Source organism: Mobula birostris, chromosome 2 (assembly GCF_030028105.1).
Source record: "Mobula birostris isolate sMobBir1 chromosome 2, sMobBir1.hap1, whole genome shotgun sequence".
NCBI classification, from domain to species: Eukaryota; Metazoa; Chordata; class Chondrichthyes; order Myliobatiformes; family Myliobatidae; genus Mobula; species Mobula birostris.
In genome coordinates this window covers 19,926,301-19,940,525 of record NC_092371.1, presented here as the reverse complement: position 1 = coordinate 19,940,525, position 14,225 = coordinate 19,926,301, and the positions used below count along the sequence as shown (strand labels likewise).

Sequence of the window (14,225 nt, the reverse complement as noted above, 5' to 3'; positions counted from 1 at the left end):
AATCTTTGCCACTAAAGAGAACATTATCTAGCAAGGAAGTTAACTGCCTAAAGATAAGTCTAATCACGTAACTTAACAGATTCTCAAGCCTTTGACTTGTCCACAAAAATAAAACCCAATGTTTACCTCAATCCTGATGTTGCTTTATATTTTCTCTGATACTGCAATCGATATGACAAGGCATACTTATATAAATCCCCAAAACACATTAGTATGGCTTCACTGAGCAAAAGCTTGGGGATTTTTTTTATGAGGTTGCATTCATGTCTCCAAAGCACAAGCTGGTGAGGAACTGGCTCACGAGCAAGAGATGATGGAAATATGAAGTAAATCAGGCAGCATATCTGGGAAGAAGAACAGAATCGGAGTTTCAGATCGAGCATTTGCAGAGGAAAAGGGAGCTGAGGAGGGAACAGAGAGAGAGAACGGTAATGAGGCAAAATGCTTCAGAGATTAAATGGCAAAAGGACTGCTATGTGGACGACTGACAAGTGCAATTGTGCACCTCAAAGTTCCACCAAAAGACACTACATTTTTTAACATGATGTTATCTGAGGTGGCTTTTATGTATTCCAGCACATTTTGGTTTTCCTTCCATGTTCTGAAATTCCCCATTTCCTGAGTTTCCCTCCCTTCTTTCCTGAAATTCAAGTGTTCTCTCATGCACCTATTGCTTCAGCTCCTTGTTCCTTCCATCCATTCCCCAACCTTGCTGGGTTTCCTGCACCAAGATGTTCTCTGTATGAGATGCAATTTTCCATCGAGCTGATAACTACAAAAATATTCTGGAATGTCCTTGTTGTTCTAAATGTTTAGCTTCAAGGTTAAGAAACATTGCCAGTCACATAAAGATGAATATAGAAAGCTTTTTTTTATTTTCTATTACCCCATTTTAAAATATTGAGCATAGCACCAGAAATAATTACCTTTCACCACTTTACTGGGGGAGTGTAAAAAAATTACCAATTCTGTCATAGTTTACAGCAAAAGAAAAGCTGACGCTGATATTCGCATTTCAGATACTAGACCATATGACAGCGACTTTCAATATAAAAAGTCATGCTTGGTGAACTGTATCGTGGTCTGGGGCCAAAGCTGTCAGAATTGCTCAGTTTATTTCTTTCTCTTAACATCAGACATTCATTTTGAAGGATGGTAGCTGTGTCTGTATCGCCTCCTAACTGGGGAAAGTCTGACTCTGTTCAACACCACTATGATTTCTTTTGACTCAAACGATTATATGGAAATTTTATTTAGTTCAAGGATCTTACAGGGTGCAACATCATGAGCTATTGACAGTAAGCTTTGGATATGCCAAGGTCCTGGAAGGAAGGGATTGATTTAGGATGACCGCCTTGTCAACAATTGATGGGATTGGTAGCACTGAAGAACTGGCTGGAATGGAAACCTTCAAGTTGCATTAAGGTTGAGAATGAGGGATGCTAAAAATGTTGGAACTCAGATCCAGCCTGTTGTCACCTCGTCCTTCTGTCCCTCTGTTGGTGTCCTGGAAGTGAAGATGATTGTGCCAAATATACTGATTCCTTGCATCTATGCGTTTCCACAGTGGAAAAAGAAACAACAACAAACATATCTGACAGTCCAAAATGATGAAGATATGTCATGGTGATCAGAAGTTCCATCTATCCAAATGCCACAACAGTTACTCAGGACCTGAAGCTCCAAAAATGCACATATGAAATGAAGCTCACCGTGGGTGCAGCGATGAAAAAAAAAACAGGTATCGAAACAATCTGTACAAATTCAAAAGTTATTCACTTCTTTTTCTGAGATTTTTACCAAAACGCGGGATTGCTTTTATCACAAGGATACAGTGGTAGAATCACAGAACATGATGCTCAAGTCTCTAGTAACAATCTCCAAATCCCAGGCAATAAAAACATAAGTTGACTCATTCACTTGGCAATAAAAAAGAATGACCTTCACATCTTGTAGATACAGCTGCTGTTACTGCTGTATTTGTGGGAAAACAGATTGAGCAATGATGTAATCCTGGTTTAGAAACAAAGCATCAGGAGTCTAAGCTATGGCGAAAATATGGTCCAGCCTGTTGTCCTGGATTACCTCTTTCATATCATTATGAGTTATATTTCTACTGACAATACCCTTCAACCAGTATTGAAGATTGTTTACAGTGGGACAATGTGTGCTCAATGCAAATTAAGAAGAAATGAATTCCTTCCAAACTCAAACTAGCAGGATTCTCCATTTCAATTTGTAAACATCAGGGCAGATCTGTCAACCTGATAATAGGGCACCATGATAGTGTAGCAGTTAATGCGACGCTATTACAGCTCGGGGCATTCTGGATTTCAGAGTTTAATTCCGTCATTCTGTAAGGAGACGCCCCATGGAGTGCATGAGTTTTCCCCAGATGATCCGGTTTCCTCCCACAGTCCAAAGATGTACCGGATAAGCTAATTGGTCATTATATTTTGTCCCATGTTTAGGTTCGGTTTAATTGGGGTTCTGGAGTTGCTCAGGTGGCATGGCCTGAAGGGTTGGAAGGGCCTACTCTGTGCTGTACACTAAATAAAATAAAATAACCAAGAAAGGTTATACACTGGAAGTGTTTCCCTCCTGAATATATCCTCAGTATTTAATTTCTCCCCCCTCAAAGGCAATAAAACACACAATCTTTTCTTTCCGTACTGGTTTTAGTGAATACTTTTCCAACACATTGCTGTGTAGCTGGAATTGCTTCCACTCTGTGTATTCATCATGTCCACGAATTCCAAGACTCTGCCACTTTTTGATCACTGCTTGTGATCTTCATGGGTGATTGTCATGAATTAGATTTGACACTGCCAATTTATGATGCAATGTTTTTGAGCTATTCAATAGTCCATTTCTGCTTTTCTAAGAGATACAAACCATTGTCATTTTGTAAGAATTTTTGCAAAATTATTTTTCAATCATCCAATATAAGAAATAAAATTTCAAAAACTGGAGATGCACCTCCCCACCACACACTATTGATTTTCATGGCAAGTTGTAAACACCAATGTCACTTCTTGCCCAGATGTGTGTTGGTCTGTTACAAAAATTTGTACAATCACATAGTACTAAATTGTTAACTTCACTGTGGCTGCTAACCTTGCTAATGTTTCAAAAGAGTGAGATTTGTCATGATGCTTCACTGGGAGGATTGCCAGAAGATTGTGGGAACAATCACTACTTTATTGGCAATGCTTAACCATAGTAACTGAAAGGGATGGCTAATTTCCAGATATGGAACATTGTTTTAAACAAGAACCTTTTTTATTTGACTTCCCTAATTGATCAAGTGCCAGCTTTTAAGATTTAAGCTGTGGTATTTTGTTGGGAATGATTGTACTATTTTTCCAGGAGAGCCAAAAGAACTGGGAGTTAAGCTGCCAGATGCTAGGATCCATCATCTGCCTCATTTCCTGAGTAAAGTCCAGCCAGCTGTCTAAACCGAGGTCCCCAGTCACTGAGGTAGTTATAGTCCTGATCTGAGTCAGAAGACAGAGAGTTGATGGAGCTGAGAGACTGTGCCGCTGAACACGTGCCTTCATACGCATATGTTTGAAAAGAGTCATATGGAGGAACAGAGAGATCGGCATCAGCTTCTTCAAGCTTTTTACAGACAAAACTCCTGAAAATGGAGAAATCCACATCTGGATTTTGAAACCACTGGGGCAGCAAATGAAGTTCGGGGGTCATACTTTCTGTTTTGACTTCTGTGAAATCATACAGGCTTCGCAGCGTTGTCATGTCATAAGCCTCAGTGTCCTCCTCCCCTCCTCCTTCATCGTTGTACTTAATTACGTTATCCCGCATATCTTCTTCATCCTCGGAGACCATGTGTCCCTTTCGGTGTCTCTTCAGTGTCAAGATGAGGAGGACAAGTACTGAAAAAGAAGAGGAGACATGACATTAATAGCTCCTTTCTGGAACAATAACGCTTAATCCAGTCAACCAAGGAGCGTAAGCACAGTTCCCTGAAAGTGGCATCACAGGTTGGCGGGATGGCAATGGGGGTGCTTGGCACACTAGCTTTCATCAGTCAGAACTTGGTACATTATACTGCAGTTCTACAAAACATTAGTTAGGCAGTACTTGCAGTACAGTATTGCTTATGGTTTTGGTTACCCTATTATGGGAAAGATGTCATTAAGTTGGAAAGACTGCAAAGATTTGCCAGAATGTTTCCAGGACTCAAGGGAGAGGTTGGATAAGCTAGGACTTGATTCCTTGGAGGGTAGGAGCCTAAAGGGTGACATTATAAATGCATATAGAATTATGAGGCTCTTAGATAGGGTGAATGCATAGTCTTTGTCCAAGGGAAAGGGAATCAAAATCTAAAGGGCACAGGTGAGAGGGGAGAGATTTAAAAAGGTCCTGAGGGGCAACTTCTTCATGCAGAGGGTGGTGGGTATATGGAATGTGCTGCCAGATGAAGTGTTAGAGGCAGGCACAGTATAACAACAACATTTTAAACGTTTTAAACAACAACAACATTTTAAAGACAGCTCAACAAATCCATAGATTCATAAATTGGCAGTGTCAAATCTAATTCATGGCATTCACCCATGAAGATCACAAGTGGTGATCAAAAAGTGGCAGAGTCTTGGAATTTGTGGACATGATTACTACACAGAGTGGAAGCAATTCCAGCTGCACAGCAAAGTGTTGGAAAAGTGTTCACTAGGTTTACATGGAAATGGACCAAAACTGGACAAATAGGACAAGCTGAGATGGGTACCTTGGTGAACGTGAGTATGCTGGGCTGAGGAGCCTGTTTCTATACTGTGTTACTCTCTGATTCCATGAGCTGTCAGAGCTGCTTAATCTATAATATTCTTGGAGTAAATTTGCTTTCAGTTTGAAGGCACAACTTCAACTTGAATATACATTTCTGGTTAATTTCACAGGAGGACAAGACATTAATGAAATAGTCTGATTCCGATAGACCATCCATCCTGCCCGTCTGATGCCTCTTGCCTCAAACTCGGGTAATCCCAGTCCAGCTATCACCACAACAAAATAAAAGCATAACTCAGAACATGACAATTACAACAATCAGCGGTCACTTTTAGATCCTGGAATAGAGTTTAACTAACCCAACCCTCCACCACTACTTTATCACTTCCTGTCAGATTCAGTTTATTTACAGATACTTGTGTACTTAGCATCACTTTATGCACATGCAACTATCTATTAAAAAAGCTACTTCATGTATTTATAATCATTGTGATTTTTTTATTAATGTATTCTTTATCATTGTTTTTGTGCTGCATCAGATCCAGAGTAACAATTATTTTGTTCTGCTTTACACTTGTGTACTGGAAATGATATTGAATAATCTTGACTCTTATTTCACCTCTGCTCATTGTCATTTACTGTTGGCTAGCTTCTTTACAGAACTTAGCATTAGTTGTCATTTAATTTAGTTGCCAAACTTCAAGTTTTGGAATGCTGATAAGTACATCAGCAAGTGCGGCAATTTGCTAACCATTTTAATATAGCTCTATCAAAGGGACTACTTTAAACTGAGACTGAAATGAGTCAAGGATTTCATACAGGATTTCTATTGAACTCTGAGAAAAAATTCAAGACAAAATCTTTAATTCCAGGGGCAATCTTAAAATTTGATATTGTGGCATTGAATTTGGGATGGTGGGTACTTTTCTTAGAAAGGAATATTTGAAGTGTGTGTTTGGGTGTTTCATGAAGGTTTAGATATGCATGAGCCACTATTATAAATATTTAAATAAATTTCCCTCTCAAATGTTTTCAGTAGACATTGCAGACTATCTTTTGAAGTTATTCTGTTGATATCCTGGAAGACATTTTAATGTCAATTTCTAGAAAGCTCATGCACTTCATGCTTTGGTTTTGGAATTTTTAAGTGTTTTTATTAACGTAAACGGTTTATGGATTGCCAAATCTTTGCATAATATATATTGTTTATATAAATGCCATGATCCTTGTGCAGAGAATGTTGCTTCTCTTGTGTCCCAGCAATATTGTTTAGTCATGGCTTTTGTACCAACAAATTATGTATCTTCTCTGTTATCCGACTGAAAACTGAAGCTCATCAATGAGTAATTACAAAGAAGTTAACTGTGATGAAGTCCACCCTCTAAAAACTGAGCTGAGTGGAAAGTCCCTCAGCCTGGGCTGGCATTAAGAAAGAACAACATTTCTCAATCTCTATCAACAGATCAACATTGAAGATAGGATTTTAAAAAAATTAACTAGTGCTAGGTCTGCATATCATCCTTAACTCAAACCTGAAGCTAGGATGACAGTCAAAAGCACAAGTTCTTTGAGGTCATTGAATGGTCTTATCTGCTTACCTATGAGTATAAGAATGCAAACCAGCAGAGCTATAAGCGCCCCAGGACTCAGAACAGTAGATACAACATAAGCGGTAGCACTGCAAGACTGGATGGTCCCATCGCTGTCACACCCACACACCCGAACAGTGAGGGTTCCGGTACTGCTCAAGACTGGTGGCCCACTGTCAACCACAAGAATTGGGAGAAAATAGATGTCTTGCTCTTGACGGTTAAACCCATTCCTGTGGGTTAGAATTCCGGCTGTATTTTCTAAAAAAACAAAGTTGAAAGGTAGTTTTATTATTTTCTATTAGAAGCAATACTTCTTAAGCTGCAATTGTTCAACAATGTGGAAAATCTATTTTCTATTTCGCTGGGCTATTGTGCTTGTTCCAGCCGGACTGTGATAAGGCTGTCAATATTAGCAAAACAGACCTGATAAATGTCCCACCTAGCCCAGTTACAATTTATGGTGATGCTCAGTCTGAATTTGGCAATAGCAAGCAACAAATAAAACTAATGTTCAGTCCCATAAACGTATCTCGGGAAGCTGTCAGTGCAGCTGCATTTCAGCCATGAAATATAGACTCATCTGTACGTGTTTGCAGATGATTGTAACTCAGCAAATGAAATGTATCTTTTAGCTCATTGGCAATGATAAATCGAATTAACTTGGCTTCTCACACACTGTGCTTTCAAGTATCATTTGAAATTATTATCATTATCTCTTCACTTCAAGTAAAATGGTTGCAAAACATTGATAAATATATATTTAGCCTCCTCTTCAATAATATCTTGCACCCTTTTTTGACAATATTTTACTGCTTCTTACAGCAGCTCCATGAATGAGGTTAACATACAGTATATCAAGTGTAGCGAGCAGAATGAGAATATGATCCCTGCTTGTGTTATAATGAGAATCTGTTTAAACCATCCATACAGAGATTAAATTCATAACCATAAACATGCAGATTTTATCAAAGTTGAATAACGTGGAGTTCTGTGGCTTCTGATTTGTTCTCGATATCTTGAGCTCTGTTGAAAGTAAAGCCATGAACGCACAGTATTCCATTGATCATGACAAGGAATGGTCATCATTATTTACAGAAGAAATTTGCACATGGAAACTCCTGCACAGGACAAACTAACAAAACGATGTGAACTTAAGGAAGCTTCGTGTTTGCATGAATTGGTTTTGTCTCCCTCCCGGATTTAATCTTTGTGTTATACAGTACAAAACAATGGAAGTTAAATTTGCAAATTGGATTTATCTTGTTAATTAAACAAACTCTCACCGAGAGCTTTCAGGTTCTCCACTCCCAACCACCCCCCCCCCCACCCGAGGTGATGAAAGTCTATGTTTAGAGACTGTTGAAACATTTAATGTATTGTAACATGAATTGAAATATAAAGCACGAGGTGGGTAAAGATTCCAAATGCTTCATATTTTGGCTGGATTTCTACAGTTTAAAATAATACTTTGTGCAGTCTCTCATTGGCAGTCTGAACCAGTGAATCGCCAAACATGTAAAACATGGGAGATGAGTGGGTCCATCATAGAATACAATGTTGTGCCAAACTAAATAAACTAATGACTCTTCATTAATCGAGCACCTTTTCCTTGCATATGGACCATAACACTCTCTTCTCTGCACGTTTATGTGCGTATCTGAACATCTAGTAGATGCTCCTATGCTATCTGCCTTTACCACTATCCCTGGCAGTGCATTCCAGACACCCTCCAATATCTGGATATAAAAAAAATTGTCTTGCATATCTCCTTTGTACTTTTTCCTTCTTACCTTAAATACATGCCCTATACATGGCCTCTTACACATGTCCCCCTCAGAAGACATCAATAGAGAGCATAAGCTTGATTTCTACAGTTATGCAGATGAAAAACAATTGAATATCTCGGTTGAGCCTGATGGTAATGGTAACACCCTATCTTCTCTGACTTCTGGTATGGCTGTAATCAACAAATGGATGAGCAATACCTTACTAAAACTAAAGAAGACAAAACTGAAATACTTTTGATTGGCCTCAAAAGCAAAAGAGATAAACTTATTGACAAACTTCGGAATTTGGCTCCCCTTGTAAAATCAGAAGTAACAAGCCAGAATGTAATCCATGATTCAGATTTGAGCGTTAAATCCCGCATAAAGAAAGTGAGCAGAGCAGCACTGCTACACTTAAGAAATATTGCAAAGGTACATCCATTTCTGACGTGTAATGATGCTGAAAACTAATTCAAACCTTTATGTTGAATAGACTAGATTACTGTAATGTACCTTTTACGGGCCTTCCAAAGCAATCTATTGACAAACTTCAACTCATTCAGAACTGCACTGCTGGATTTTTAACTAAAACCAGCATGAGGGAGCATATCATCCCCATCCTAACTACTCTGTATTGGCTTCCTGTATCTTTAGATTTTAAAGTTTTCTTATTTGTTTTTAAAGTTCTCAATGGTTTGGCACTGGAGTACATCACAGAATCGCTTTCAATTTGTAATCCCGCTCGAGCTCTCAGGTCTTTTTCCACCTGTCTCTTAAACTTAGACAATCTCCCTCTTTGAATTATGATCTGAAGCTGTGAAACTCAATACTTAAAACTATAAGGGATGCAGATTCAGTTGACACTTTTAAATGCCAGCTCAAAACCTTAACCTTACTTTTAACCAAAGTATTTTTGTCTTTTATTTTTATCTTTGCACTTTATCCCATTGTAAAGCACTTTGAGCTCCAATGTTTGTATGAAAAGTGCTCCATAGACATTAACAAAGTTGCTGGTGAACACAGCAGGCCAGGCAGCATCTCTAGGAAGAGGTACAGTCGACGTTTCAGACTGAGTCCTGATGAAGGGTCTCGGCCTGAAACGTCAACTGTGCCTCTTCCTAGAGATGCTGCCTGGCCTGCTGCGTTCACCAGCAACTTTGATGTGTGTTGCTTGAATTTCCAGCATCTGCAGAACTCCTCCTGTTTCCATAGATATTATGATTATTTAGTACTCTATATTTCAATCCTGGTTAAAAGGCACTGTTTATCTGTTCTGTCTATGACTCACATAATATTATAAACTTCCATCAAATCTCCCCTCAGCATCCAATGCTTTCAAGAAAACAAATCCAGCTTGCCCAACCTCTCTTACAGCACATGTCCTCCAAAACAGGCATCATCCTGGTAAACCTCCTCTGTACCCCATTCTATGCCTCCACATTCTTCCTATAATGAGCTGACCAGAAATTAATGTAATACTGTAAAATGAGGCCCTAACGTAGTTTTATAAAGCTGGAACATAACTTCTTAGTTCTTGAACACAGTGTCTTGACTTCTTTACCAGCCTATCAGCCTGTGCAGCTACTTTTAGGGAGTCATGTACCAGGACCCAATATTCATCTGTTCATCAATGATGCTAAGGATCCTGCCATTAATTATGTACTTACCTTTTATTTTGGATGTCCCAAAGTGCAGCAGCTCACATCAGCCACATCTCTGCACATGCTTCAACTGACCTATGCACTACTGTATCATTTGGCAATTTTCTGTGCGTTTCGCAATACCACCAACCTTTGAGTTGTCTGCAAACAAATATATATATAGTATATATGACAAGTGACAGAGGTCCCAGCACAACAATGGTCCCTAAAGTCCCTGACTAGTCACAGACCTCTATCCAGAATAAAACTTATCCACTGTCTTCCATGTGCAAGCCAAATTTGGATCCAATCAGCCAAGCAGGGTTTTTTCCACTGAGGCTGGGTGGGACTACAACCAGAGGTCTTGGGTTAAGGGTGAAAGGTGAGAAGTTTAAGGAGAACATGAAGGAAAACTTCTTCACTCCGACAGTTGTGAGAGTGTGGAATGAGCTGCACACAAGCTCGATTTCAATGTTAAGGAGAAGCTTGGATAGGGACATAAACAGTAAATAGATAGAAGGCTATAATCCTGGTGCAAGTTGATGGGAGTAGGTAGTTTAAATGGTTTCAGCATTGACTAGATGACAGAATAACCTGTTTTTATGCTGTATTTCTCTATTTCTCTAAGTAAATAAAAATCCCATGCAGTCTATCCCTTCATCACCCATTCAGGCAACTTCAAGGATAGGAAAGGTTGAGGTACATATGGGTCAAATGCAGGGATCTGGGACTAGCTCTTGTAGACAAAATAAGGATGGCAGCACTTCTACTTTCTTAGAAGTTTGCTCAGATTCAGCATGTCAAAGGTCAAAGTTCAAAGTAAATTTATCATCAAAGTATATATATGCACCATATGCAACTCTGAGATTCATGTGGGCATACTCAATAAATCTATACAATAATAATGATAACAAAATCAATGAAAGACTACCCAACTTCAACACTCAACCAGAGTGCAGAAGACAGCAAACTGTGCAAATATAAAAATAAAGAAATAATAACAATAAATAAATATACAATAAATATTGAGAACATGAGATGAAAAGTCCTTGAAAGTGACTCCTTTGGTTGTGGGAACATTTCAATGATGGGGCAAGTGAAGCTATCACCTTTGATTCAAGAGCCTGATGGTTAATCGTAATAACTATTCATGAACCTGGAGGTGTGAGTCCTGTGGCTCCTGTACCTTCTTCCTATTGGCAGCAGTGAGAAGAGAACATGTCCTAGTTGGTGGGGATCCCCAATGATGGATGCTGCTTTCCTGTGTCAGCCTTTCGTGTAGATATTCTCAAAGATGTGAGGCATTGCCAGTGCTGAACTGAGCCATATTCACTAGTTATTGTAGGATTTTCCATTCAAGGGAATTGGTGTTTCCATACCAGGTTGTGATGCAGCCAGTCAATATACAATCCACTATTCATCTATAGAAGTTTGTCACAAAGTTTTAGATGTCATGCTGAATATCTGCACAGTCCTGAGGAGGTAGAGGTTCTGCTATGCTTTCTTCGTAACTGCGCTTTTGTGCTCTCTGGGACAGATGCTCCAAAATAATAACACCGGGGAATTTAAATTTGCTGACCCTCTCCACTTCTGATCCTCCGATGACAACTGACTCATGAACCATTGGTATTCTTCTCCTGAAGTCAATAATCAGCTGCTTGGTCTTGCTGAAATTGTTTAAGAGGTTGTAGTTAATGCACCATTCGGTCAGATTCATCACCACCTTTGATTCGGCTTACGACAGTATCATCAGCAAACTTGGACATGGCATTGGAGCTGTGCTTAGCCATACAGTCATAAGCATAAAGCAAGTAAAGCAGGGTGCCAAACACTCAGCCTAGCGGTGCACCTGTGCTGATGGAGATCGTGGAGGAGATGTTGTTGCCAATCTGAACTGACTGTGCTCTGCAAATGAGGAAATCGATGATCCAATTGCACAAGGAGGTATTGATTCCAAGGTCTTGGAGAATATTAATCTAAAACATTGATAAATGTCTATAGATGCACAGTGTAGAGAGTACTGACTGGTTGCATCTGGTATGGAAACACAAATAGCCTTGAACGAAAAAGCCTTCAAAATTTACTGGATACAGCACAGTCCATCACAGGGAAAGCCATCCTCATTATTGAGCACATCGATAAGGAATACTTCGGAGGAAAGCAGCATCCATCATTAAGGTCCACACTATCCAAGCCATGGTCTCTTCTCACTACTGCTATCAGGGAAGGAGGTAGAGGAGACTTAGATCTCACACCATCAGCTTCAGGTATAGTTAACCATAGGCTCATGAACCAGCATGGATAACTTCACTCACCTCATCACTGAACACAACCTATGGTCTCACTTTCAAGGACTTTACATCTCATGTTCTCAGTATTATTTATGAACTGTGGACATTTTCATATTTACTCTGCTTATCTTCTTTTGCACACTGATTTATTGTCAGCTTTTATTTGTGTGCTATTTTTTCATTGATTCTATTGTATTTCTTTGTACTACTGTGAACGCCTGGAAGAAAATGAATCTCAGGGTAGTATATAAAGTTTGATAAGAAATTTACTTTGAATTTGGTCTTTTACATTTAAGTATAGCATTAACATACAACAAAAATAAATTACCATATACCCTGTATAAGAGCCTTTGAATCACGAAAACACCCATCATCCCTGTTCTATTGTTCTAGGCACTCAGGTCAATTTTGATTTTTACTAGTCTCCTCAGCCGGCTGTGTCAGATCATATCAAAAGTGTTGCTTAGATCCAAGGAACACATTAAGTACATTGATCTCAGCAACCTTCCATCTTACCATGGTAGTGTTTTCAATATTTCAGTAATATTTGAGTAATATTGTAAACATATTCTTTTATTAAGCATTCTTTGTTTAACAATTCATTATGGGTTATATGTAAGAAGTACGAGAATGGCATATGTCATTACGCCACCACATGGTATATGAGAGTCTCACTAAAGAAAACACTAATCGATCAAGATTCCCATGTTTTTTGATGGATTGGGTTCTGGAGTTACTAAAGATAACAGTGGTGACAAGGAAGTTTAAAAACAAACTTGAGTTAAGTACCTACAGGTACCTATTTAGTGCAGCACTTTCTCTTCAGAAGGGGAGAGAGATACATTCGGGTTTTTAAAAAATGCAGCATATTTTTCTTTGGCGGGGAGAAAGAAGTTTGAGTTTATAAAAAGTGCAGCGTGCTTTTCGTTGGAAGGAGAGAGAGATTTCTGAGTTTTAAAAATGGCAGAAGATCGATGAAATTAGGATTCCTAAGTGGAATCAAAAGGAACGGGTGTCCATTTCAGCTGACATATCTAAATCGAAGAAATTGCTCGAGCATTATCAGTTCAGTGATGTGCTTAATGATGCATTGAGAGATTGCTTAGTTTGTGGAATTTTACAAGAAAGCATTCCGAATCAGCTCCTAACTGAAGCACAACACACATTTAAAAGAGCAGTAGAAATCACTGTGTCAATAGAAACAGCAGCCAGAGACATAATTGACTTGCAGTTAGGAATGAAAGCTAGTCTAAGCAGAAGCCTGCCTGGCCAAACAAATTGTATTATCATTGTAGCAGGGGCTCACATAAACAACACCAATGCAGAAACCTGGAGAAAAGGCAACAAAGTAGGATACATACAATGAGCATGTTGGGTAGACAAAAAATAATGGACTGCACAGGGAAGAGTAAAAAATAAAAAGAACATTAATCTGCATACTCTTCATGAGAAATCTGATAGTGATGTGAGTGGCACAGGACTGAGTAGCCTCGAGATTTACACTGTGAAAACTAACAAGAGATAAGCAGAAGTGAAAAGCAAATTAATTGATTTGGAATTGGATACTGGTTCAGCTGTTTCAGTCATGCCTCAAGATGAGTTTGAATGGCATTTCAAAGATACTGAACTGAAGCCTGCAGATATCTAACTAAGAACTTATACTGGAGAAAAGATCACTCCTGTGGGAATGGCATTCACAACAGATAAATACAACAACCAACAAGCTACACTAGTCTGTGGTGAAAACAGGAGGACCAGCATTTTGGGGCTATGATTGGAGGAGACTGCTACAACTTGATAGGAGACCCATCCACCATTTGCATGTCACATCCTCTGCAAAAGAGTCAACTAAATGCAAATTAAGAAAAGTACTGGATGATGTCACAGCAGTATTCCAGGAGGGAATTGGAAAACTCAAACATATCAAGGGTAGAATAATGGCAAATGAAAATGCAACACCTCAGCTTTGCAAAGCCTATCTTGTTCCTTATACCAGCTGTGATAAATTAGGCAGCGAGCTAGATCACATGAAGGCTGAAGGAATTCTTTCCAAGTTTGAGTTGGCAATGCCAGTTGTCCCAATAGCCATGAAGAATGGGTCTTTCAGGATCTGTGGTGATTCTAAGGTCACCATCAACCCAGTACTGAACCTAGATCAATACCCTCTGCCCAAGATGGCAGATATCT

The 14,225-nt window shown here is 39.1% G+C and overlaps 1 protein-coding gene across 3 annotated transcripts in view; it reads right to left on the bottom strand.

Moving 5' to 3' along the window:
• Positions 1-892: 892 nt before the first annotated feature.
• The window catches only part of LOC140185111 (cadherin-22-like), a 1,010,842-nt gene continuing 997,509 nt past the window's right edge, over positions 893-14,225 (bottom strand). For all 3 annotated transcript variants that reach the window (XM_072238393.1, XM_072238399.1, XM_072238408.1), the window contains exons 11-12: positions 6,348-6,599; positions 893-3,896 (exon numbers count right to left, since the gene is read on the bottom strand). In XM_072238393.1, coding sequence (XP_072094494.1) covers positions 3,406-3,896; positions 6,348-6,599 — 743 coding nt within the window. In that variant the 3' untranslated portion in view covers positions 893-3,405. The remainder of the gene's footprint in view (positions 3,897-6,347; positions 6,600-14,225) is intronic.